Here is a 27,177-nt window from a genome sequence, read left to right on the forward strand (position 1 = left end):
CAGAAATAAATGTCATTGCAATCTATTTTCAGGAAGTAGCGAATTGGATATTGAACATTAAAAAAAAACCCTATTGGAATTGTATGCACTCTGATAAATCAATCGCCTTGGGAGGATAATCAAATTTAGCCCGTGTATAAGACGGCAGCTTTTAAAGTGAGTATAAGAAATGTTTTCTTCTTCATAAAAGAGTTTAAGCACTTTGGGTGTTGTGCTTGTGTAAGTAAATTCTAGCCGTTTCTTTTAAAAGCCAGTGCAGACATCATGCAATTCTCTCTGCTCCAGGAAGAGTTCTTCCTCTGTTCGGGGGAATGTGCTTTTTCTGGGGACAGCTGTCTTAGACCCAGGAGAAAGCAGTCTGTTCTCCAGAATTACGTGCAAACACCCGAAATTGTCCAAAAGGCTAGGAAGCGATGATTTCTATTCAAATGAATATTACGGCCAATTTTGAATTTGCATATGCATGGATGGTCATTTTTGAAAAATCAGAATAAAGTATCCCATGTGACACTAAATCAGAATGCTTTTCAATGATTAAAAGTCATTTCAGCACACTAAGACCTTAACAGAACGTCCGGATGATAGCACTATGAATGACTTGATTTTCATCATTCACTTTTATAAAGTATTCTAAAACAAACTTTGCAGTAGGTAAAAAGGGCATTTCAGGGTTTGCAGGCTTTTGGAGGAGGAGCTCCAGGTCATCCTTATGATCGCCAGTTACTCCTGAACAAAACCAAAGAAAAAATTGACTTTCCTAGGCGTTCCCATTGAGGGCGCAGTGGGTTCGGGATGTGACCATGTCTCAGCCATGGCTCCAATTCGATCCCTGGCCCCGGGAACTTCCATTTGTCTCAGGTGCGGCCAAAAAGGAACAAAATTGGGTTTCTTAGATGTTTTGTTCTGGCTGAGTGGATGGATGATGCAGAAGTTCCCGGTCCACCACAGGGGCGCCTCCCAGTCACACACAGAAGATAAGGCGCCCCTGCAATGGTCAGACTCAACGGCTGTCACAGTGGACTTAACCTTCGGTCATAGAATAGCTGTAAGATCTCTATTTTGCTTTTTTGGAGAGACAGGCAATTGGAAGATAGAATCTAAACTTCATATAAATTAGACAGCTTAAGGAGAAAAAGAAAAAGAGCAAGCGGGACATCGAAGTATACAAACATAAATTCGGTGATATAGGCGGTTTTCCAGAGAATTCTGTTTAAAGTCTGGATCATTCCCTGACTCCTGTACCCCTGGGGAAATTTCAGAAGAGGCCTCTTGACCAAGAGGCATTCATGCTTTTGGGTTTGTTCTTCTGTGCGGGCTTGTAATATGTGGTTCTAACCCAGCGACACCAGGTTTTGTCCCCGTTATCACAGTGGGGTTTCCGGCGGACCTCGCGAGCCCAGATACAATGGCAGACATGCTGACATGTGTTTCCCCTGCTGAACTGAACGCTTATGTTCAAAAAACTACCGACCAATATTGTTACAGAATATCGTCTAATAAAGAGTTGAAAAAGCTCACGTGTACCTGCCCATTCATGCAGCCTCCAGCAATGATATTAGGGTCACTCGGACAGAACTTGAAGCAGAAGATGTCATCCGGGCTCTCCAGCATTAGCTAAGGGGAAACCCCCCACCAAGTTCAAGAGACCGTGAGAGAAACTATTAGGCTCATGGGCAGAAAATAATATGAAGACAGTCAAAAGTCAAACCTATAAGAACCATGCACCTGGAGTCCATTCCTAGAATTCTACCTCTGGATTGGAAGCTGCTGTCACCGAGTTTTATCCTGGATATTGACCCAGAGCAGGTAGGTCCTCGAGGCCCATCTCCCCACCCCTACCCTCCACTGGTCATTGTTGGAGCGTATCATCATGTGTTATAAATAAAACTATGAGAGTGTTTCCGGTAAGTAGACAGCAAGCTCTATGTCTGGGAGGCCAGGATGTTGTATTATCTATTCCCGGCTGTATACAGGGCCTGGCACAGAGAGAGCGCTCAAAATTAAAATATGTTGAACAATATTATCACTGGCAACACTGCCAGTGATATTTCAAATTTTAAAACAACACAGAACCCAGAGGTAAACAAAATCAAGTGCCTGGAGGGCGGGGGGAAGCCCTGAAAGGAACACACTTATTTGTGAGCAAATAGGTGTAGTAACCACAGCTAACACCTGCCCTGCTGTGCTGGCACCGTGCTACACACTTGCATGGTTGCATGGTGACTGCTCTTCCATAAAGATAACGGCCAAAAACACAGGCTCCAGAGGCCGTGGGTTTTCCACCAATGAGCTAAAGAGTTCGAATTGGAATTGCGGCGGATTATCTTGGTTTATTTGGTGCTTTATGGAGAAACCTCTGTTTTTGAAAATACAACCTTTAATACTTTCCTATAGTTTTGATTAGAACAAAGACAAAATTAATCATTTGCATTATTTCTTTAGCAAATTATTTGCAAGTCTTTTAAAAGCTGTTCTTCAGAACAGAGGAAAGGCAAGTTTTTCTTCCTGCTTCCTATTTGTCTGGAAGTTGGGCCATGCTCCTGTGGCCAGCAGTGGGGAGCCTTCCACACTGCAGAGGAGGTAGGAAAACCACAGCCAGAGAAAGGCCACCTTTCTTGTGGTAAGTAGCTGACGAGGAAGGACGATTGAGCTGCCATTTTGATCTCTGTATCTGTAATAATTAAAGCACCTAGACTCTCTAACAGTAAAACTACCTTCATTCCGATGGATTAGGGAAGAAGGACTAAGGCGAAGCTAGAGTTTATTAGGGAAAGCCCTAGTTATAGAATGCCTTATAGAAGCAAAATATCGTTATATTCAAGTACGTTGAAAAAAGGTAATCTAACATTGCAAAGCACCCTCCCCTAAGCAGAAGTCATCTGGAGCACACACCGGAAACAGAACACGGAGGCAAACCCAGCATGCAGCCTTATTTAATTGGGCTGCTGTGCGTTTTGGTTTGGTTTTAAAATTGGGAGATGTTGGCGGGCGGCCGCTGGAGCTGCCTGGAGCGCCTGGCCATCCGCAGCGATGCTGCGCTTCTGTCCGGGCTGCGCAAGTGGATGCTGAGGGAGGGGCAGCACTGCCCTGGCTTCACCTGCAATACCCGCCCCTAGGGGCTCAGTCACCTGCAGGACAACAAACCCCAAGTATCCAGGGTTGAACCAAGCGGATGACTTGCAAGGGGGAGCAGCTGCTCAGAGCCCAAAGGTGTGCATCCTGGCGTCTGTTTCCTGCAGCTTCAGACCCGCTCTGCAGACCCCCTTTCTACAGCCGTTCTGTAACCTTCTGCAAGGCCCGAGGCCACCTTCTACAGCTGTTGCTGTGCTCAGTGTTGACACCGCCGCGGGGACCAGGGCCAGGCTGGCCCAGCGTGTCAGCCCCTAGAGGTCTCAGGGTGAGTTCCCAGCCCCCAGGGTGAACTGTGTGTCCTGAGGGCCTTTGCTGGGGTGGGAAAGCTAACCCTCATGGGGGCCAGCCAGGGGTCAGGAAATGCAGCCCATCACCCAGTCGAGGATTAACTCCTTAGTGTGTGTCGGGGGGGCCATAGCCAAGCGCATCCTGCTTAAAGTCTTGTCTTCATCCTTGACCTTCATCCGGCGCTTGACCTTCTCTCACCATCAGCTGCTCATACATGTTTACACTGTTTGCACAACCAGTAAAGGAAAACTTATGAATTTAGACACTCGATGTCCCTAAGTATTTAACCATCAATTAGAAACCTATTTGATTAACATTGTTTCTGAATTTTTAATTAAAATTAAAAGGCTAAAAGCAAAAAATTAATAAAAATTGGGAGATGTCACACAAAACTTGACGAGTGGGACCACCTGGCAAGAGCCAAAGCGGGGCTGTCCCCGCAGATGGGCCGTGTGCTCTCTAGAGCCACTGTCCCCGCCCTCCCCACTGTCTCTCATACTGTCATCTTTACCCGCCACATCTCCTACCATGATCCTGGGAACTGAGGAAAATCAGGTGACACTAAAATCTCATAAAGCTCATAAAAGGTTTTCTCCTTAAGATCAATTGAACATGCCTCTCACAGTATTTTTTGAAATAACATGTTGGTTTGTTCCAATAAACCTTTCCAATAAACCAAGTGTAAACTTGAGTTTTGCTCAAACAGAATGATGACAAATTCGAAACTGAAGAAAGCCTAATAAGGGTTTACAACATTATGTGGTTGTAAAGCATTTGTTGATTAAAACTGCTAAAGATACACGAAAGAAGTGTTTGAAATTTTTAGACGACGTGGATGACTCTGCTTAATTACCTGAGGATGGATGGGATCGGAGAAACTCCAGAAAAGAATCAGCGATGGCTGCAGCAATAATTTACCAGAAAAGTGGACTCTTTCTTCAAAGGAGAGTCGAACAGCCACTGACACAGCTATTAGCCCTGATTGAAACACAGCCAGGAATTAAAGTCTGTAGCAACTGGGCGTAGAGAAGTGGTTTTAGGTCTTGCCTTTTTTTTGTTTTTGTTTTTGTTTGTTTTTTTGTTTTTTTTTTTTTTTGCTTTTTAGGGCCACACTCATGGCATATGGACGTTCCCAAGCTAGGGGTCAAATCGGACCTACAGCTGCCGGCCTATACCACAGCTCAGGGCAACTCTGAATCCTTAACCTACTGAGCGAGGCCAGGGATCGAACCCACAACCTCAGATTCGTTTCAGCTGCCCCACGATGGGAACTCCAGGCCTTGCTTTTCTCTATAGTCAGTGCTCATTTCCATTTCAATCAAACCTGTGTGAAAATATTCTATGGGAGACCAAGAGTTTTCCTGGATTCCTACTGTCTAATATCAGGGTTGCCAATAGCCGCTTGTCACTTATTTAGCACTTGAACTGTGGCTGGTCCAAACTGAGATTACTGTTAGTATAAATAAACAGTGCATTTTGATGATTTAGTCAGAGAAAGACGGGTTTTGTTTGTTTGTGTTTTTTGGGGGGAGGAGGACAGTGTCGGGGAGGGAAGGAGGGCACGGGTGGCTCTGTCCCTGGTTCTGCCCTCAGACATCCCTGCCTCCCTTGGGTGCTGAGTGCTTGGAAGGAGGCGTGTCTCCTATCTTGCCCAGTAATCAGGGCGCAGGGCATCAGAGGAAGGAAGTTAGCCTTGGTGGTCCGTCAGGCCCCAGGCAAATCCAGATTCAGCATTGCAACAGCTGGGCGACCTGAGCCAGTCATTTCCCTGAGTTGAACTTTGGTCCCCTGCTTGTAGAGACCCCAGGGGAGTCCCATGGGGTAGCTGGGAGGACACGTGATGGGAGAAGGTACAGAAAGTGCTTGGCAGGCAGGTGCCTGCACTCGGGAATGGACGGTGTCTCATTGGAAGTGAGCCTGTCTGTGGTTTGACTGTGTCATCGTCAGCCCAGAGTGGCCTCCCAGCCGCGATCCCGCTCACCGCAGACAACCGGATGCCAGCAGATGCAGGTGATCATCTTCTCTGCCAGGTTGTGCAGGTCCGTGAAGGACTGGTATTCTTTCAGGTGGGTGTCAGTCTTGTCCCCAAATGTGCCTTCTTCTTCCGCCAGGCTTTTCCAGTCGTCCATAAATGTATTCATGATTTCATTTTGTTGCAGGGCTATCTCAACACTATTTTGTAAAAGAAAAAAAAGAATTAAGATGTTAGATTTTCGTATTCGATGATATGGCTTTTAGCAGAGTGGTTTTCAGTTACGCATTTCCTAAAATAAGGAAAAAACCTTGTATTTAGATAATTATATACAAGCAGTAAATACCATAATAGATATTCTTAACATGTCAAACAAGGGTACCATTTAATACCTCTGTCATTAATCATTACAGTATCACTTAATTGAAAACCCTTCTCGAAAACTCATCTGTTAAACTAGAAGCATCTCCTAGGACCAGCGGCCTCAGCATGACCGGAACTGTTAGAAATGAGGAGTCACAAGCTACACCCCAGACCTCCCGAGTCAGAACCTGCATTTTAACAAGACACCCAGCTGGTTCACATGCACATTGAGGTCTGAACAAGCCTGTGTAGGGTAGGTTCATACCCGGAGCGTCCAGGTTTAAAATCCAGTTTCAAAGAGAAGCATTTGTTAGCATTTTCAAAACCATTTCTTTCTGTTCCAGGCTGAATGGGGAGGTAACTCACGAGGAAGAAGTAAAGACAGCACCTTCCCTCTGGTTTCCCGAGTCCGTCCCCCTGAACTCTACCACCTGGATCCTGAGACTGATGAACTGGAGGCTGGCAAGGTTTGCTGTCTGAGAGAAAGCCTGTGGGTATCATTTTTCTTAAACCCTCAAGTGAATGTTTCTTAGTGGATTTGAGCATCTCCTTAAAGTTTCTCTCTCTCCTCTCAGATCCTTTTCTTCTGTTGCAAATAATGCCTGCCTTAGGTGCTCTGGACAAAATTCTATGCGAAAAAAAGAGCTCATGTATCAAAGGGCTCTCTTCCAGAACAAACTCAGGCTTATATTAATCTTAAAAAATTAAGTAAACCTTAAACAGTTCTTGGGTAACAGGCACGGCTGCGATGTAAATGGGGGTTGCTTACTCATTCTTGGCCAGTGTTAAATTTCTGGTACCTATTTTCCTCTTTCTTCTTATAATTCTGGCCCCTGCTTCCCACATCTCAAGGAGGGAATTCTGAAGCTGTTCTTCTTACAAGCATGGCAATTGAAAGGGAAGAATAAAAGCTGCTAAAAATAATACCCAATGCAGGTAATTGAGAACTGGCTACAGACCGTTTATTTCCCTGAAATGCACTGTACACAGATAGACATCTCATTTTTACTGTTCTTAATAACTACTTAATTTTGATATGAGGAAAAGAAACCTCAGATTTTTCTCCTTTCTTTCTCATTGCCCACATAGGGAACACTATAGCACATTGCTGTAAGGGAGCGGCAAATACTTAATATGCTCTCTTTGAATCATTAGTGAATTCTTTTTTGTCTTTTTAGTGAATTTTTGAACCAGATTCTAAGCATAGGTCACAACTTTTGAGAGTTGTTGGAGTTTTCAAGACATTCAATCTTAAAATGTTTTCTTAAAAATAAAAATAAAAAACTTAACCTGGACTGTATATGAGCTCGTCTATCAAATCTTTCATTTTGGAAAGAAACAGAAACTGACCTATTGGTACAAATGGCAGAACCGTCATGGTTCCACTGACCTGAACTCCGATAGCCACTTGATGAGAGCTTGCCAAACTGTTTCTTTGGCTTAAAAGTCCCAGGCTCTGCTTAGGGCCCTCGTATCAGGGTAGGGGGCGTTTTCAAGACAGTTCTCTTTCAGAGCCAGTAACAGCGGCAGCAACACAAGAATTAGGGATGAGGGTGACCTATCCAAAACGCATACCTGCCTTGAATTCAGGTTCTCATTTAAAAGCAATTTTGGTAAATGCCTATCGTCACTGTAACGATCGTCTCCAGCACCCACAGCATCTCGTCTTTGTAAACCTGTAAGAGGCAGTGAAGCCAAGAAGGCGAGCGCGGGGAAAACCATTAGGAAACCGTGGTGAGTCAATGGTAACTTGCCATCGGGAAACAGCATATACACCTTTCGGGCTCACTCTGCGTGGTGGGCCCTCGAGTTGAGGGTCTAGGATGTCGCTTAGCAACAGAAGGGAAAGACAGACCGAGAGTCTGTAGAACGTGTCATGCCGCCGATAAACGTCTTCATACATCCTATCTGGACACCAGGCAGGGAGCTGTTTTTTAAAGACCTACCATTGTAAGTGCACATACACACTTTACATTGATATTTTTAAACTTCACATGCAGCTTTTACCTTATAGACACGTTGTTAAGAAACTCAGTCAGAGTCTTCGATTGTCCCAGTGTGTCTTTTTCTTCTTCTGAAAACTCTCTTGGATAATATTGTGTAGTAGCATTTTTGGGATATGCCCTAATATATTAAAAGAAAGTGAATACCCCAAATTAGATCAAAGACAATTAAATAGAGTCCATGACAGGTCAAAAGTTTGTCTCTGAAACAATATTAGGATATTTTTTGTATTTAAATTTTATATATTGAATTTTTTTCTACACCCTGGACAATAGATCCTGGCTGGCATTCAAACTACTCATGAATTTCACTCTTTATTTTAAAAACAATTTATTTAGATAATTTAAATTTATAGAAAAGTTGTAAGAAGGGTATAAAAAATTCCCATATGCTCCTTCCCCAGACTCATTAGTTATTAACATTTTGTCACTCCATCAACATGGTGGAAACAGTGTCCATCATTAACAGTCAGCATTCACTGAGAGGCTAATAAATTTAAAGTTTTGTGGTTAGGGTTCCTGCTGTCAGAAGTTCGCTCTTCCTTTCTGAGCCTACCTCCTGAGTCTGTCCTGGCTGACTCACTTTTCTGTACACTGGCAAGAAAACAGAATGCTCTAGCTGGCTTGACTAAGAAATTTGTCTCAAAACTCTACTTAAAAGAGACACATGCACCCGCATGTTCATTGCAGCACTATTCACAATAGCCAGGACATGGAAACAACCCAAATGTCCATCAACAGATGATTGGATTCGGAAGATGTGGTATATATACACAATGGAATATTACTCGGCCATAAAAAAGAATGACATAACACCATGTGCAGCAACATGGATGGAACTAGAGAATCTCATACTGAGTGAAATGAGCCAGAAAGACAAAGACAAATACCATATGATATCACATAACTGGAATCTAATATCCAGCACAAATGAACATCTCCTCAGAAAAGAAAATCATGGACTTGGAGAAAAGACTTGTGGCTGCCTGATGGGAGGGGGAGGGAGTGGGAGGGATCGGGAGCTTGGGCTTATCAGACACAACTTAGATAGAATAGATTTACAAGGAGATCCTGCTGAATAGCATTGAGAACTTTGTCTAGATACTCATGTTGCAATGGAACAAAGGGTGGGGGAAAAATGTAATTGTAATGTATACATGTAAGGATAACTTGATTCCCTTGCTGTACAGTGGGAAAATAAAAAAAAAAAAAAAGAAATTTGTCTCAAAAATCTGTTTCTTCCACTCATGGGTCACCTCTCTCCTTCCTCATTTCTTGATATTTAAAGATTTTTTTTTGTCTTTTGTCTTTTTTAGGGCCACACCCTCAGCATATGGGGGTTCCCAGGCTAGGGGTTGAATCGGAGCTGTAACTGCTGGGCTACACCACAGCCACAGCAACGCCAGATCACCAGACCTGAGCCACGTCTGCAACCTACACCACAGCTCACGGCAATGCTGGATCCTTGACCTACTGAGCAAGGCCAGGGATTGAACCCCTGTCCCCATGGATACTAGTCGGATTCATTAACCACTGAGCCACAACGGGAACTCGGAGATTTAATGATCTTTGACGTCCTGATCATCTTCCAAGGCTTGATCACTCCTCGTCCTTCTCCTCACCTCACTGGCTCTGGCAGGTCTGGCCATCTGCTCCTGGCTTCTGAGCCACGTCCTTCCTCACCCTGGTACCTATGCACTTGGGCCCTGACTTTAACACTGCATTGGCATGGTTTCTGACTCTTCGGTTCACAGAGATCTGAAAGTCATGTTTTTGTTTTTGTTTTTTTGTCTTTTTGCTATTTCTCGGGTGGCTCCCGCGGCATATGGAGGTTCCCAGGCTAGGGGTCGAATCAGAGCCGTAGCCACCGGTCTACGCCAGAGCCACAGCAATTCGGGATCCGAGCCGCGTCTGCAACCTACACCACAGCTCACGGCAACGCCGGATCGTTAACCCACTGAGCAAGGGCAGGGGCCGAACCCGCAACCTCATGGTTCCTAGTCGGATTCGTTAACCACTGCGCCACGACGGGAACTCCCTGAAAGTCATGTTTTGAAGATGCTTTTCTCTGGCTGATTCTCCTGTCTTAACCTCTCCCACTGTTCGTTGCATGGCTCTCTTAACACTGAACTCACATCAGTCATTCTGCATGTTCTTCCTTAACTCGATCCCCTCCCCTTCCCTTCCTCCGTCCTTTTCCCCCTCCGTTTAATGAATACCTGCCAGGAACTGTCCTATGAGTTGGGGGTAGAGCAGTAAACCAACCAGACAACGTTCCCGTCTCGTGGAACTTAAATTGTACGTCGTGGTGAGAAGGGGAGAGGAGAGAGACAATGACCAGTACACACCAAGCGATGAGGGAACCGTGAAGGCAAAGTAAGGCAAGAGGTTGGCTCTGCTTTTCCACAGGAGTGTTGGGGAATAAGCCTCGTGCAAGCAGAGGTCTGAATGGAGGAGGGAGAAAGCCCTCAGGACGGGGAAGAGCGGCCTCTGCAGAGGACCTGTGAGCATGAGCACGTGTCAGATCTCAGGATGCGTTGGGGACTGCAGGGAACCAAAGGGGCTGGAACGAATGGGCCAGAGAATTGTGGGAAACGAGGGCCGAGGACTCCAATCGCCATCACACGAAGCTTTGTAAGTTCCTTCAGGATAGGAGGCCGTAGGAGGGGTTGCGTCAGTGACATGGTCTGAGCTTCATTTAACAGGATTAGCCGGGCTCTTGTGTGAGCAGCATGATGCAAGAGGATAGAGAAAGCCCCATTAGGGCGCATTCCAGTAATCCAGGCAGAGGTGACGATGCTTGGTCCAAGCTGAGAGCAGGGAATGTATGTTGAAGACAGACCCAATACAATTTAAGATTTGGTGTCTGAGCAATTACAAGAAGACCACTGCCATTCACTGAAATGAGGAAGATTTGGGAGTCTGGGGCTTGAAAACAGAAAGTCCAAAGTTTGTGGTTGGACATGTTAACTTTGAGACGTTAGATATTTAAGGAAGCGGATGAGTATGAACACATGAGCATAGAGTTCGGGGAGAGATTGAGGTTGAAGCCATCAGCCAAGAGATGACAGGTAACACCACAGGAATGAACACATTCACTCAGAGATCAACTACAGTTGGAGAAAACATCGAAAGGAGTCAGCTTTGTGGGCCCTTTAACATTCAGAAGCTGGGAGGAGGAGGATCTCAGTAAAAGAGACAGAGAAGGCGCTGCAGGCGAGTTCGGCGGGTGCAGTGAGTATTCTCCACCAGCCAACGGACAGGTGTTGACGGAAGGAGAAATGGGCAGCGTGTTAAACACTGCCGAGCAGTGGCAAAAGAGGGGGTCTGAAGACTGGATGAAGCAGTCAGACCACGGGGTCTTCGGTGGCTTTGCTAAGACTGGAGCGTACTTAAGACAGAGGGTAGAAGAGAAGTTGGAGCTAGAAAACGTGCATAGTGCTGTGAGGGGTTTCGATGTTAAAAAAAAAGCAGAGAAATGACCTGAGCGCCAGAAAGGCCAAAAAGTTTTTGTTGGTTTTAGCGATGAGGTTTACAGCATTCTGCGTTTACACGTGTCTCCTTTCCATCCTTTCTCCTTGGTTTGCTGCCGCCTGACTTTAGACCCTGGTCACATTTCCCTGGTTTAATGAGAGTAGGCCAATCCTACTCAATCCAGTCTCCTCAACTCCAGACTCCCCTCCTGCCCCGCTCTCCCTACACGCTGCCCAGCTCAGCTTGTTTTAATAGCTTTGCCTTCTTGCCTCTCCCTGGGCTTTGGAACTTGCCAAAGTTCCCTACAATCAGTGACAGAGAACCAGACCTGTTTCTCTGTCTGCCTCTGCTCCTCCCTCCAAGCCTCCCAGGCTGGTCTCCTTGTGGTCCGTACAAGCTCTGTTGATCCCTCCCCCTTGAATTGTTCATGTGATTAAAAAAAAAAAAAAAAAAAAAGGTTGTTTTCCCTTTCTCTGTATGTTCAGGTCATACTCAACATTTGTGGCTTATCTTCTATAAATCTAAAATTATTTCAAAATAAAACAACACCAGATCCGAGATGGGTCTGTGACGTACACCACAGCTCAAGGCAACGTTGGTTCCTTCCTGCTGAGCGAGGTCAGGGATTGAACCTGCATCCTCATGGATGCTAGTCAGGTTCATTTCAGCTGAACCATGATGGAAAATCCTGGTTTAATTCTTTTTTAAAAAAGACATGCATGTCTTAGCTAAATATGTCTTCAAATTTACACAACTTTCAAAGCCTAGCTCAATTTCCCAAAGGAGTCCCTCAGCAATCCATTTCACATCAATTAACTCACTAAAAATTTTACTAAAGAGCTTGCTGTGTGGAATGATACCGTTTACAGCCTCAAAGCACTCTGGCTGTAAGGCAGACAGGCCAGTAAGCGGGTGAGTACAACATGGGTCATCGGTGCTGCAATAAAGACACGTCTAAGCTTTAGTGCAGAGGAGAGGGTGACTGACTCTACCTGGCGTTTCCAGGAAATCACAGAGGGTATGAACTGGAACCTACAGGGTGCAGAGGGTGGATCAGGTGGTGCAGGGCATTTTAGGCAGAGGAATAGCATGGGCAAAGGCAGGAAGGAGGGTATGCTGGGCCCGGACGTAGCTCGTAGGCTACAGCACGGACGGCTTGTCTGGGGACGGGGCTGGACAGGCAGAGTGACTCACCGAGGAGGAAGGAGGGGGACCTCATATGTCATCCTGAGGGCTCCGGGCGTGCGGGGAGCCGTGGAAGGGATTTAGGCAGAGACGTGGTACGGTCTGACTCGAGACACAAGAATGACCATGCCGGTGGTAGACTAGGGGAGTTAGAAGGTGAAGGTGATATTCCGGGTGACAGACGACGAGCCCTTCTCTAGAGCAGCACCGTAATTATCGGCAGCATCGCTGTTTCCCACTTCACGGTCTTTACGGTCTGACATATCTGTGTTTCACTTTCCTCCTAAGACTTTTAAAAGGCTCTGTCGATTATAGTTAGACCTTCTAGAGGTAAGTTCCTCCGTGGAGCGCTGTAGTCATAGTCTATTCACCTCCACTGTAAAGCCCTCTCAAAATAATCATGGATGTTGCTAGATGTTACTGCAATTGCCTGTGGAAAAAATGTAAATGCATCGCATACTTACCATCTCGTCTGCGTACTTGTGTCCCTGATTTGGGGGACTGCTTGCATGCCAACATCTCTCTCGAGTTGCTTAAGGGTAAAATTTTTATCTGGGTAGGCTGTGCATTCAATATAGGCGTCTTTTACAGTGGAAGCATTCTGGTCGCTGAACTTAACTGAGGCACCAAAATCACTTCGTTTCCGAGAAATCATGTAGGTGACCTGGAAGACACGTGAGCAGGAGAGGGAACGTCATCGAGCCCCTGGAGGGGAACGGCCGCGTGGCCAAGGCTGGCCCTCTGCCCACATCCTCTTGGGTCCCTCTGTGTACTTCCCAAGTCCATGAACCCACAGCCACCTGGGCCGCTCTTCCATGGAGGAAGCTCTAGGGTCCCAGGGCCACTTTGTTGGAAGGTACATCTCGACCAGTGATAGACTGTAGGATGCATATGGAAGCCCCTCTCTTTTGCTTCTGTTTGGTGCACCTCTGAGGTGTCATTTACGCTCCAGAGTTCACTCCCTTAGGGGTGCAGGCTGAAGCCTTACCTCTGCCAGACCTTGGTCTGAGACTGTACCCTTGCAGGGCTCCTGCATGTCCCTGTCCTGCTGCTTTCCCCATTCTCTTGAGGGGCATTTGCATAAGGAGTCCCTTGCACACAACTGCCCCTGTCAGGGGCTGCTCTGGGAAGGTCATTGGGTTAGTTTCCCAGGGAGGCTCTAATCAAGTACCACAGACTGGGTGGCTTGAAACAACAGGATTTTATTCCCTCTCGGTTGTGGAGGCTGGAAGTCTGAAGCCAGTGTCAGAGGGCCAGTTTCCTCCAGGGCTCTGAGGGTGAATCTGTTCCCTGGCTCTCTGCCAGCTTCTGGTGCGACGGCAGCAGCCCGGGTCCCTGGCTGATGGATGTTTGACTCCAGTCTCTACCTCCTTCCTCACGTGCTGTTCTCCCTGCGTCTCCGCATCGTCTCAAGACCATCCTCTCATAAGGACCCCAGTCATACTGGATAAAGCTCCCCTGTTTCCCAATAAGGCCACGCCCTGGAGTAGTGGGGATTCAGACTTCAGCTTATCTTCCAGAACATCCACCTAAGGCAGCGATCCTTCGTCTGTCAAAAGGAAAGCCATATTCCTGCAGGAAACACGGCAAGCCATGCGGATCCCTCAGGAGTAAGCGTTGCTAAGTTACAGAGAGATAAGGACTGGAGATCATATTCAAGTCACTGACCTGTTTTGTGGATTCCTTAACTGATTCTTCTTCAATTTCTTTTTCACTGCCCAAAGAAACCCATGGTTTAGAGACAGGTGGCTTATAAATATATACATCTTCAGGAATATATTCTTTATATTCTTCCTGTTCTTCTGGTACTTCTGGGGGCTTAAGTAAAACAAAAACATTCTAAAATACACGACCAAATTTACATATGCATATTTTGCAATAAATTTTACTCATATAAATTAAACTCTTCCTTATTATTTTTCTTCTTTGTAGGTTCATGCCTTTAATTATGAGAAAAAAGTAAGCCAAAAAAAGTAAGATTAAAGAACAAACAAGAAAGGGATCAAGGATATAGAAAGAAGAAAAATGAGAGGAATAAAAGTGAAAGATATATGATAAGAAAAAAGCATTTACTATATATTTTAAAGATATACATTACTGTATATATCTTTAAGAATATAGAATGCTAAAACGATAAAATGTAAAACTAATTTTCTCTGATTTAATGATATCCTTTGATAAGAGGATTATATGTATGAATAAATACAATATCCATTAAATAATGAAGAGTGAATGTTTTTTAAACCAAGATGTCCACCAGGAGATGTGCAGAGAGATACAGGTAGAGGTTTATAGATGTTCCTGCTGTTTTATTTGCAATAGTCAAAAGAATGGGCAACCAAATGAATAGCATTAGGGAAAAGGGCTCATACATATTGTGGTATCATCAGAAAATGAAATCTCATAAAACATTTGCAATGAACAAACTGAATCTATAGCATATGATGTCTAAATGTATCAAGATGGATAGATCCTAAGATTTTACAATTCAGTGGGAAAAAGTTGCAAAGCAATTTGATTAAAATCTAGCAATTTTATGTAGATTTTAAATTACTACAACATATTACCATGTATCATTACACACACATGGTAGCAGTGGCAAACCACAGACAGAAGCCGACATAACACTTTAGAAAATGGTCCCTTATAGGAGGAAGGAGTTAGAAAAAATGGAGTTAGGAAGGATATGGGGGGGTGGAACATTATCTATTATAATTTATTTCATTTTAAAGAATTTGAAGTGAATATAAGAAAATATTAACATTTGTTAATTATGGAAGGGGATTGTGCAGGTACTTGTTATACCATCTATACTTTTATACACACTTGAAATATTCTACTGTGGAGTTCCCGTCGTGGCGCAGTGGTTAACGAATCCGACTAGGAACCATGAGGTTGTGGGTTCGGTCCCTGGCCTTGCTCAGTGGGTTAAGGATCCGGCGCTGCTGTGAGCTGTGGTGTAGGTTGCAGACGCGGCTCGGATCCCACGTTGCTGTGGCTCTGGCGTTGGCCGGTGGCTCCAGTTCCGATTCGACCCCTAGCCTGGGAACCTCCATATGCCGCGGGAGCGGCCCAAGAAATAGCAAAAAGACAAAAAAAAAAAAGAAATATTCTACTGTAATAAAAAAATTAAAACACATAGAAAAACAATCATAAAAATAAAATTGAAAATGCCAGAGTTCCTGTCATGGCACAGTGGTTAACGAATCCGACTAGGAACCATGAGGTTGCGGGTTCGATCCCTGGCCTCGCAGGGGGTTAAGGATCCGGCGTTGCCGTGAGCTGTGGTGTAGTTTGCAGACACGGCTCAGATCCCGCATGGCTGTGGCTGTGGTGTAGACTGGTGGCTACAGCTGCAATTAGACCCCTAGCCTGGGAACCTCCATATGCCGCGGGAGCAGCTCAAGAAAAGGCAAAAAGACAAAAAAGAAAGAAAGAAAGAAAGAAAGAAAAAGTTAAGGCTAACTGAAAGATTGCTTTAAATTTTAAGTGTTAAACACTTTAAAGTTCTATGCTTCGTTTTTCTTGCTTATTGGACAGCCACACAAAGCCCTGCTTCCTGCACTTTGACCAAACCTCCCCGTGGGGGTGCTACATCAGAAGGCAAGTGTCAGAAATCCGTCACCTTTCATACACACCCCCCCAAAGTGAACAGACTGCCTTTCCTTGGAAACTATCATGCTTTTATTTTCTGCTTCTCTTGGACACACCCTCCCCCTCAAATCCCCACTGAACAACCTGTCCTTTAAAATTCTTCTTTTAAATAATCGTAGCCAACAGTTTTGGAGTGCTTAGACGTGTGCCAGGCACTATACAAGGGCTCTACCTGCCTCAACCCACTTAGTCTTCACAACAGTCCTGGAAATGGACACTGCTGGTGCCACCATGCAGCCCCGAGGCTCTGAATTTACCCGAGTCATGGAGATGGTAAGAGGAGAGCCAGGAATAGGGGTCAAGGCGGGTCTGAGAGCGGTGGTACTCCGGGTTCGCTGTTTCCCCTCTCACGGGGTCGATGAAGGGCAGATAAGCCAAGTGTCTGCGACCCTGAGACATCTGTTAGCTCACCCCACATCTGCTGCTCAGCTGCTCTGGGTGCCAGAAGTGCTCCAGGCCCCAGGGGATCAGAGCTCGGCAAGAATAATCATGACCGGAGTTCCCTTCGTGGCGCAGTGGTTAACGAATCCTACTAGGAACCATGAGGTTGCAGGTTCGATCCCTGGCCTTGCTCAGTGGGTTAAGGATCTGGCGTTGCTGTGAGCTGTGGTGTAGGTCGCAGACTCGGCTTGGATCCCGCGTTGCTGTGGCTCTGGTGTAGGCTGGTGGCTACGGCTCCAATTAGACCCCTAGCCTGGGAACCTCCATATGCTGTGGGAGTGGCCCTAGAAAAGGTAAAAAGACAAAAAAAAGAATAATCATGACCATGTCTACAGGGCTCCCCCAGAACCACCACTTCCTTCTGGCCACCACAAATTGCACGGGCTCAGAACGTGCTTACGTTTAGATAGTTTTCCTTGCCCTCTTCAGTTCCAATAAGGTAAAAGTTAAGTCCATATTTGAAATCCTTATCATAAACAAGCAGAAGCTCATCTCCAGGATATTCCTACAAAAATATCACAAGAGAAGGTTAATGTTCAGGGGTTGATCAGTTTATATAGACATTGACACAAAACTGATATTTCTTTAATCAATCAATCATAGAAGATAACTATAGTAAATCACGGCTAACAGCGCCAAATTACAAAATTATTTTATTAACTTACAAAAGCTCTTAAAACACAGTGGATCCAAGGAAATTTATCATGCAATTTTATTTCTAACATGAAAAAAAGAAGCATTCCTTTTATTTGGTATTGTTCCCTGTAGCATGTTTGCAGACAAATTATGAAACAGGATCAAATTATGAATCGAACAAATAAAAGCACTTTGGGAAAATAAGGGTAGGTTCCTTTTCTAGTTAAAATTGGGCAAGGATGAGCTTTTTCTGGGTGTGGAATAAGACAATCTGTCACCAGTAGGAGTTTTCTGAACACAAAGAGTCATCCAGAGGGATTCCCAAGAAGGCGTGGATACGATAGCCTTTGCCGAAAGTAATGGAAAACACCAGATTTGAACTCGGCAATTTCTCCAACTTTTGTGATCATGTACCAGAAAGGTCTTGAGGTAGGACCAAGAAATAAAGAAGGATTCTGTACTTACCTGAACAATTTTTTTGACTGGGTAGAAATCAGATACTGCAGCTCTGTTTTCAAAGTCTGCCAAAATATCTTCTTTTCTGATAAGTTTATAAGGTTGGTCATCTGTGACATCTTCATCGACTCGACAATCAAATATTTCCTGGGTCATGGTAGTTAATACTAAAGGATAAATTTCTGGATGACCTGGGAATGGCCAAGTGGAATTAGGACATTGAATATAACCATTTAAAATATCAATACCAGGAAACATGCAATTGTTTGCTTTAAATACTTGTCTTGGTTAAAATTTTAAAAACTTTACAACCATTGTTCTTTCGTTTTTTTGGGTTTTTTTTTTGCCTTTTTAGGGCTGCAGTTTCAGCATATAGAAGTTCCCAGGCTAGGGGTTGAATCAGAGCTGCAGCTGGCCTGCATCACAGCTCAGGGCAACACCGGATCCTTAACCCACTGAGTGAGGCCAGGGATCTAATCTGCATCCTCATGGTTACTAGTCAGGTATTTAACCTGCTGATCCACAATGGGAACTCCCCACCGTTCTTATTTTTAAAGGAAATTTATACATTGTTAAAAAGATTAAAAGATGAAAATAACAATTATCCCTAATATTACCTCTCAAGAGAGAACCTGTGTTAATAGATTAGTCACTCCATATGTAGTATCTTATGTGAAATTCTAAATCCTTTCTTTCATACTTACCATTATGTCACTAGAATTTTACTATGACATTATGTAATTTTTCTAATGTATCATTTTAAATTAATGTAATTCTATAGCATAGTTTTTAACCATTCTGTTTTTGGTAAGCCATAATTTTTTTCCCTCATTTGTTTCCAATGATTGTAAATAACTCTACAAACAAATATCTAATTTATAAATTTTTATCCTATTTCAAATTATTTTCTTAGGATTGGTTTTAAAAGTGAAATTATTGGTTCAAAGGTATTACCACCCCCTTTTTGGCTCTGTCAAGTCTGTATTGCTTTCCTCAAACTGCCTCATTCTAAAACCTGTGCTGACAGTCACTTGTGGTAAACAGAATGATGTCACCCCAAGGACATCCATGTCCCAATTCCTGAAGCCTGTGAAGTGCTGCCTTGGTGGTAAAAGGGACTTGCTGATGCGATAGAGTTTAGGATCTTAAGAGCCCCAGAGGTGTGTCTAATGTGATCACAGGGTCCTTACAAGAGGAAGGAGATGGGACAGGGAGCCAGAGGTCAAAGAAAGAGAAAGATTAGAAGATGCTATGCTGCTGGCTTTGAAGATACAGGAAGGGGCCTAGAGTCAATGAACACAGAGAGCTTTCAGCTGAAAAAGATAAGAAAACAGATTAACCCTTCCGAACCTCTGGGAGGAACCAGCTCTGCCAACACCTTGACTTTACCACCAGTGCAAGTCCTTGCAGATTTCTGATTTCCAAAATGTCACAATGGTAAACTTGTGGTAACTGGTTACAGTGGCAATAGGCAATAGGCAATTAGCATACCATGGCCACTCTAAAGTATGGATACGCTAAAGTGTGACTTACAGTTTGGGTAAATTACTTAACTTTTGGGGGTCACAGAGCTCCCTCTTGTGATAGCCACATCGATGCTTACTTTCCAGAGCTAGAGGCTGAGAGGAGCATGTCTGGCACAAAGTTGCTGCTCCATAAATGGTAACTGTGTATAAAAGTCATGCCTGTTTTCTAGAAACCTCCGGACCTTGCCTGTGAGCGCCTTAGGAGACAGCTGTTTAGATAGTCTGTTGGCCTCTCGGTTCTTTGGTAGGAAAAGGAATCCAGTCCTTGGCAGCATGACCTCCGCAAGCTTTGAGTGACAGTTGACAAGGTCAGGAGCCACGTCAAGGAAGTCAGAGGCTCCTAATGTTGACTGTGGGGAGTCCGGCGGCAGAGAGACCTTCTAGCATAGGGGATGCTAAGTCCAGCTCACCACAGGCCTCCTTCAAAGTTCTGAAGGTCCTTTTTCTTTTTTTCCCCTCTCCTTAAACAAATATACTCACTTCTATTTTTCAGCTGAACCATCTCCACCACTGCCACCTCCCCAGGTTCATGGACTTTCTTACCAGTCAATTATTTAGTTAGGAAGTATTTACTGAGCACCTGCTATGTGAAAAGCATGGTCCTAGTGCCAAGGTCTACAATCTAGACAGACAGACAGAAAAGTACGCTCAGAAATACATAAGCACAAATAGTGACAAGTGCTATCTGGGAGAAAACAGGGTGCAAGATAGAACACAGAGCTGAAGAGGGCAGTAGTGTGGTGGTCTATTTAGGCAGGAAGAACAGAGACAGCAGTTCATTCATTCATGTATTCAATCGATCAACAAGCATTTACTGAGGGCTTCTGTGTCAACATCTGGTCTGGGCACTGGAGCACAGCGGTCAGCAAGAGAGTTGCTGTTCCCCTGAAGCTTGTGTTTGTGTGAGAAAGAGAGAGAGAGCATGAGAACCCACAAGGGCAGGCCAGCACAGGCATATGTGTGTGAAGGGAGTATAAGCGCATAAACAAATAAGTGTGTTCCTTCCTCATTATTCACAAATTTTGTATTTGCGAATTCACTTGCTAAAATGCATTTGTAACCTCAAGACCAATAGTGGTGGCATTTTTATGGTCATTAGTGGACATGCTTAGAGTAGCAAAGAAATGAGTTGCCCGATGTGCGTGTTGCCAGGGAAGGTCCAACAAGACTATGCCTGGAGTTCCCTGGTGGCTCAAGGGTTAAGGATCCAGCATCGTTTCTACTGTGGCTCTGCCATCCTCTATCCTCCCTCAAACTGTGAGCGGTGTCCTTTCCACTGTCTCTGTACTAACATATTTCCCACCGTTTTGTGCTTTGTATTGGTGCTTTGCCTATTTAAAATGGTCCCCAAGATTACTGCTAAAGAGCTGTCTAGTGTTTCTAAGTGACGAAGGTGTGATGTGTTTTACAGAGAAAATACGTGTATCAGATAAGCATCAGTCAGGCGTGAATGGTAGGTAGTGTTGTTGGCCACGAGTTCAGTGTTAGTGAATCAACAATGTTCACTAAATGAGTTGTCTTTAAACAGAAGCACACATCAAACAAGGCTATGTGGTTGATTGGTTAATGAAACATTGTGACCAGAGGCTGCAGGAACCTAATCCTGTGCTCCTCCTAGGAGGGAAGGTTCAGAATCCTCTATTCAACTTTGTAGCAACTGTGCAGAACTACCACGAATCAGGAAAATTGGCAGTATTTTAACTTCAGAATTATGACAAGTGCGATGAAGGCAATAACACAGGCACTAGGTGAGAGAGAGGCCCTCAAGGACTGCCTCTTGTGGAGGTGGGGTTGGAGTCTGGATCTGAATGATGCAGAGAGAGTAGCATGGAAAATTTTTTTTCTCAGGTGTTGGGAACAGCCAGAGCAAAGGGCCTGAGGCAGCAACAAGTTTGGTGTGTTTTGTGCCAAGCGAGGCTGATGAGCTGTACGTGGGGGGAGAGGATGGAGAGACGAGGTCGGAGAGGAGGGCAGAGCCAGGACGGCTGTAAGGACGCAGAAAGGGCAGGGGAGAGTTCACATGGCAAAGAGAGAAGTCAGGGTGGATTCTGTGCACAGAACACACCCACGGGGGCTGAGCGGGAGCAGGGATTCAGTCAGGGGCTGAGGGACTAATCCGAGTGAGGGATGCGGGGCTAAGGTTGCAGAGGTGGAGATTATGTGAACTGCATGGGTTTGATACATGTTTTAGATGTGGAACTGTCACCACTTGGGATGGTTTGGATGCAAGTGAGGAGCTGCTGAGGGGGAAGGAGTCAAAGATGCTCTCAGGTTTCCCGGTGGAACATTCAGTCATTCAGTAAAGGTTCGCCAGGCAGCACACCTGTTGGCTCCAGTGTCCTTGACTGTCAGCTGACAGCCTCCCTCCACCTCCACCTTCCACATCTGCACCCCCTGGCGCCGCCCAGCCATCTCCCTCCTGGACGGCTGCAGTGGCTTCCTAACCAGCCTCACCTCTGTTCTTGCCCCTGCAATTCCCCACAGAGTAGCCAGGGGGGCCCTTTAAAAACGTAAACCAGATGGTGTTTCCTCTCTGCTTAAATGCCACCAACAGCTCCCTATCCTACAAGATTAAAAGTCAAAATCTCTACTGTGCCCTGCAAGTCTTTTAGAGCTGCCTTCTCCCCACCCTCGCTGTTTTCTCTGTTTCTAAATGAGATGCATCATCTAAGGCAACCCAGAGAAAGTTTCAACAACAACAACAAAAATTAAAAGTTGTTGGAATAGGTTATTTAGCCTCTAAAAGTAGGAACCACATTAACTTGATTAAGTTCTAGTTTATTGGCTTAAAAATTAGCCTCTTTCTTTGAGATAGTGGAATCCTACCATGATGTACAGATAAATATTGCCCGTGAGCCAGAGTTTGAAAAATATTTTTATAATCAAGTAATAACTTGGAGATTTATCATACTTTATAGTTTAGAACATCTCTCAATGATCATACATTGATGGATTTTTAATGGACTGCTTGGTCCAGTCTATTTCTCAGTTTGGAATTCTTGCTTCCACTCTTAATGTGTTTGTTTTTTTTTTTTTTCTTTTTAGGGCCTCATCGCGGCATATGGAGGTTCCCAGGCTAGGGGTCTAATCAGAGCTACAGCTGCTGGCCTACACCACAGCCACAGCAATGAGGGATCCAAGCTGCATCTGTGACCTACATCACAGCTCACGGCAATGCCAGATCCTTAACCCACTGAGTGAGGCCAGGGATCGAACCCACAACCTCATGGTTCCTAGTCAGATTTGTTTCCGCCGCACCCCGATGGGAACTCCTCCACTCTTGCTTTTTATTCTTTCTTTAAAACCTATTTCATATTCGAAATGACATGATGTAACTTCAGTCCATGCACATTTTGATAATTTATTTCAATTTGTAGTATTCTTACTTGCTTACTGAGTGTCAAAATATTATAGAACTGAGGACATAAATTCTATATTGCATTTCCACTTACCCATGCTCTCCATATTTAAAGGTTCTTCTTCTTCTCTAACTAGAATACAATAAAATGATGTCAAATTTACATTTTGAATCAAGTGTGTATCTTAGTTTATTACAATCTTTTACTAAATGTTAAACCACAAAACTTAAAAGCAAATACATAACGAAGACTTAAAGTATTTTATGATTAGGCAGAAACTGAATAGTTGTCTTTCTCACAGAATTACATCATAGTGATATCTTTGCTATGGCCTTTAATTGAGATTGTAATGAAAGGAATAAAAATTAAGAATAACTCCCCAAGTTTTGAATTCCACTTCTCTGACTTTATGACAGCAAAAACATGTATTTGAGACATAAAACCATGATTGTTTGGCTGCCAATATATGTACAAATACTAAATCCATAAAAATCTCTGAATGAAGAAGCAGTCCTACCAGGCAACGTTGGTTTGGTTTTGCCGCGTTTCAGGGTCTTCTTTCTCTGAGGTTTTGGAGCCATGGCTCTCTGCATAAAGAGAGACAATCACTGGTACATGCTGGTTTACAGTTTCAAACAGTGAGCATTATCCGTTAAGAAACATGAGAACATGTTCTCTAAGCTTTGCCCTCAGCTAAATCGACCACGTGTCCGTGCAGCACGGGTGCTCTGTGTGCAGAGGGACCCTGTGACATCAACCCTCCTAATGAGATCCCGCCATTCCAGGGGCGCCATGCAGCCCAAGCATGAGAGGTGACTTGCCAACACTCCCAGGTTTCTGCTGCAGGTCCTGCCACGGGGGGACACAGAGCACACTGGGTCCCTGCCTCCTGCTGCCTTCTCCATCCAGGGAGTTGCTCAGTGCCCCCTGTGCACGGCTGTCTGACAGGCGCCTCAGCTGCAAACACAGGCTGAAAGACACGGGCCTGCATGTACATGTACGTATAACATTTTAAAAATAACACGACTGGAATAGTTCTTTTGTCCTGGCATGTGTCCATGTAACCGCTGTGCCCTTATTTGCACTGTCAGAGAACACCTCCAAACGTTTTCTATGAATGACTCAGCAATTCTGACAGGATGTAACCTGGCCAAGGTCACTGCCATGATACCAAACCCTTGTCAGCTCATCTCCTCAGAGTTCCCCTCCACCCCATCTTCTTGGATGGTAGGGAATGTGATTTCAGGAGCCTGACCAGCAGAATTAAAAAACAGGCTCTACTTTTAACAGTGGAGGGACCCTGGGCAAATCATTTACCTTCTAAGCTTCAGTTTAATGGGGATAATAATGAAACCTACCTCACAAGGAGGCTGTGAAGATTTAATGAAAAAAAGTTGTACCATCATCAATTCAGGCATCTGGCAGTGCTTTGCCTCATTTTAAGAATCCAGTCTCAGGCAGAGTATTATTTCATAGCCCACAGTCAAAATATAACAAGCTTTGTTTTATGCCCAGTCCCTTAATGACTAAATCTTGGCCAAAGTGTGGGTAGGCGTGTCTGTGTGTTTATAGATATACACTTTTCCTTCAGATTTTTCACATGTATTTTTCTCAAATGGCAGTGAAGATTTTAATGGTAATAGCCTCATGTTTACTGAATGCTTGCTATGAGCCAGACACAGCTCTAAGTACTTTGTATGCCTTTTTAATTTAATTTTAACCACCCTTTTAGGTAAGCATTTTATTAATACAATGCTCTTTATGCCCATTTTATGATGTGAAAACAGGAGGCCCTGAGCTGTGGATGACGTGCCCAAGGGGACGTGGGGACGTGTGGAGCGGAGCAATAGGGCAGGTTGTGCCCCCCGCCCCCACCCCGAGCAGCCCTGCTTTAGCGTCCGCACTCTTTGCCTGGGTCCCAGACTGTCCTTTGGATTTCAGCCATGACTGTTGACTGTGTTTCATTACAAATGATGCTATTTAAAAGCCCTGTCTTTAGCTAAAAAGGTATGATTTTATTATTTAACCAACATTTTATGTGTCAGACCATGTAGGAATTTCCATTTTATAAACACTGTGCAGCAGGTGCCTCTGACCCAATGTTCTGGCTGTCTAGCACCCTCCGTCCCTCTTCCCAGCCTCAGCCTCATTTCAAATCTGATCTAGTCCTTTTTTTCAGAAGAGTCTTTATTAATATATACCCTCCCCATATTCTATTCCAGCTAAATTTGACTCAAAATACACAAAACCATTGTGAAGGTCACCCAGACTCACCCCATCACTGTTTGTTCCACAGTTAGGTATTGAGTGACTGTAACGTGCCAGATGCTTTCCTAGATGTTAGGAATAAAGCTTGGAAAAAATAGATAATCCCCCGATAGAGCTTACATTCTAGTGGGGAAAGAGCAAAGCAAGGAGCAAATAATTAGTACCTTAGAGGGTAATAATTAGTACTTCAGAGGGTAATAATTATTAAGCAGAAAATCAAGTAGGAAGGGGAAAGGGATTTAAAAGTGGAGAGGCTGGGATCAGGGAAGACCTCACTTAAGTAACATTGAAGCAAAGACCTAAGAGAAGGAAGGGAGCCTGAAATGCACATTCTGGGGTTCCCTGGTGAGAGAAGCGGAAGAGATAACTTCATCCATTCCTAAAGGAAAGTTTATGCCTCCCCCTACCCTGTGCTTGTATTACAATTGGTTTTCAAAGCCATCACAGCTGCTTGAATTTCAAAACAGAATTTATGAAAGATAATACCTATAAATATTTAAGCAATCCATTTAAGTATTTCTCACATTAAAAAATTAATCTTCTTTGCAAATTAACCCACCCATTCCAGGATGCCTTTTTGCTACCAATGAACTAAAGGACACGTGCTGTACCTTCCACACTAACAGAAAAAGACATTAGGGAGTGACAAAAGAAGTAAGTATAGTGGGCCCCCCTCCACACCTGCAGGTTCTGTGATCTTGGATTCAACCCACCTGGGATCAAAAATATGGGAAAAAATTCCAGAAAGTTCCAAAAAGCAAAACTTGGATTTGTCATACACTGACAATTATTTACATATCTTTTACACTGTGTTAGGTATTACACATATCCTAGAGATGACTCAAAGGATGCGAGATTATGGGGTAGGTTATGCAAATACCACACCGTTTTACACATTCTCAGACTTTGGCATCTACAGGACGTCCTGAACCCAATCCTCCCCCAGCCTCGGGGACACTGAAGGAAAACTGCTCTGGGGAAAGCCTCCGTGTAACAGTCCAAAGCCTGTGACTGCCCTCCGCCAATGATGGGGAATGTTGCATTCAGGGCTGTCCGTGGCTTGGTTCCAAACTAACTTTCAAGACTTGTCCTTGACTGTGTGTGTGTGTTTTTAAATAAGGCTTTTATTATTCAAGAGGGTAGCTACTGCAGAGGAAGGATAAATGACACAAATTACAAGCGACACAATGCAGTGACTTAAAGAGTCATCAGCATCCTCTCTTCACTTTCTTCTGCTGTCATGCTCACACCTGTACACATTCCCATTTATTACCTGTAGCACGTGTGGCTTACTCCCAGCCATGAGATCTTTAATTCTAACAAGACCTGTGGCAGTGGCACCTTATCCTCAAGCAGAGTCTTCCTGAGAAAGAATGACTTCCCTGAGGCTTCTTCAATTAGATGACCTCGTTTAGGTGGCCATCATCCTTTTTATCCTCTTCTATCTTCCCCCAAGGTTTTTTGGTTTTTTTTTTTTTTTAGTCTTTTTAGGGCCAAACCTGCAGCATACAGCATACAGGGTAGAGGTCAAATCAGAGCTGCCAGCCTACACCACAGCATTGCAACACCAGATCTGAGCCGCATCTGTGACCTACAGCACTGCTCAGGCAACTCAGGATCCTTAACTCACTGAGTGGGGCCAGGGATTGAACCAGCATCCTCATGGATACTAGTCAGGTTCTTTACCACTGAGCCACAACGGGAACTCCTTCCCCAGGTATTTTTAGGTTCAGAATGTTTGCCTCAAGTGTTTTTTATTTATTTATTTTTAAATAGAGATTTAGAATAAGATCCAAGACTAACACCTTGGAAGTCTGGCAAGAGAGTCTCTAGGGACAGAGATCCTGAGGAAGTTTCAAGGGCCCCTGGGCTTTTCAGTCATCTTCTCAGAAGGGCCCAAGACTTATCTACCAGAGATAACTCTTCCCACAATATTGATTCTCTATTCTTCTTTCTCCTCCTCTAACCCATTCCTTTCCAAGATTAGATATTTACGTATTCAAGTAGATGCTAAATCATTGCTTCTCCCTTTGAAATGGCTCCCGAATTCCAAGCCTTCCTCTCTGACCACACCCTCTGGTTCAGGCACTCAACACACCCTCCTCTACCAGGAGTTCCTGACTATTTTGTGCCCTGAACACCTTTGGCAGCCTAGTGAGGCCCGTGCATCAGATAAAAACATGGCATTACAAGGAAGATAGATTATATTGAAATACAGTTATCAAACTCGTAAAAATTATGAAATAATAATTTACTTGCCTCTTTATTAATACATTAAATAATAAGATCTAGCAGCGGTTCTAATTACTGCCTTAATTTTAAAGAAGAGATGAGCATAAATAATATATCTATCTATAACATCTATGATGTTACATGAAAAGAGCTCTAATTTTTTTTGGTGACAAAGTCACAGGTTCTGC

General features: G+C 44.2%; 1 protein-coding gene across 7 annotated transcripts in view; it reads right to left on the bottom strand.

Moving 5' to 3' along the window:
• The window catches only part of DNAI3 (dynein axonemal intermediate chain 3), a 62,467-nt gene that overhangs the window by 33,481 nt on the left and 1,809 nt on the right, over positions 1-27,177 (bottom strand). For all 7 annotated transcript variants that reach the window (XM_047785426.1, XM_047785432.1, XM_047785429.1 and 4 more), the window contains exons 2-11: positions 23,007-23,076; positions 22,583-22,621; positions 17,614-17,795; positions 16,913-17,017; positions 14,086-14,235; positions 12,882-13,081; positions 7,763-7,879; positions 5,402-5,592; positions 4,274-4,398; positions 1,525-1,614 (exon numbers count right to left, since the gene is read on the bottom strand). In XM_047785426.1, the coding sequence (XP_047641382.1) occupies positions 1,525-1,614; positions 4,274-4,398; positions 5,402-5,592; positions 7,763-7,879; positions 12,882-13,081; positions 14,086-14,235; positions 16,913-17,017; positions 17,614-17,795; positions 22,583-22,621; positions 23,007-23,070 (1,263 nt within the window). In that variant the 5' untranslated portion in view covers positions 23,071-23,076. The remainder of the gene's footprint in view (positions 1-1,524; positions 1,615-4,273; positions 4,399-5,401; positions 5,593-7,762; positions 7,880-12,881; positions 13,082-14,085; positions 14,236-16,912; positions 17,018-17,613; positions 17,796-22,582; positions 22,622-23,006; positions 23,077-27,177) is intronic.

The sequence above is a fragment of the Phacochoerus africanus genome, chromosome 6 (assembly GCF_016906955.1).
Source record: "Phacochoerus africanus isolate WHEZ1 chromosome 6, ROS_Pafr_v1, whole genome shotgun sequence".
In the NCBI taxonomy this organism is placed as follows: Eukaryota; Metazoa; Chordata; class Mammalia; order Artiodactyla; family Suidae; genus Phacochoerus; species Phacochoerus africanus.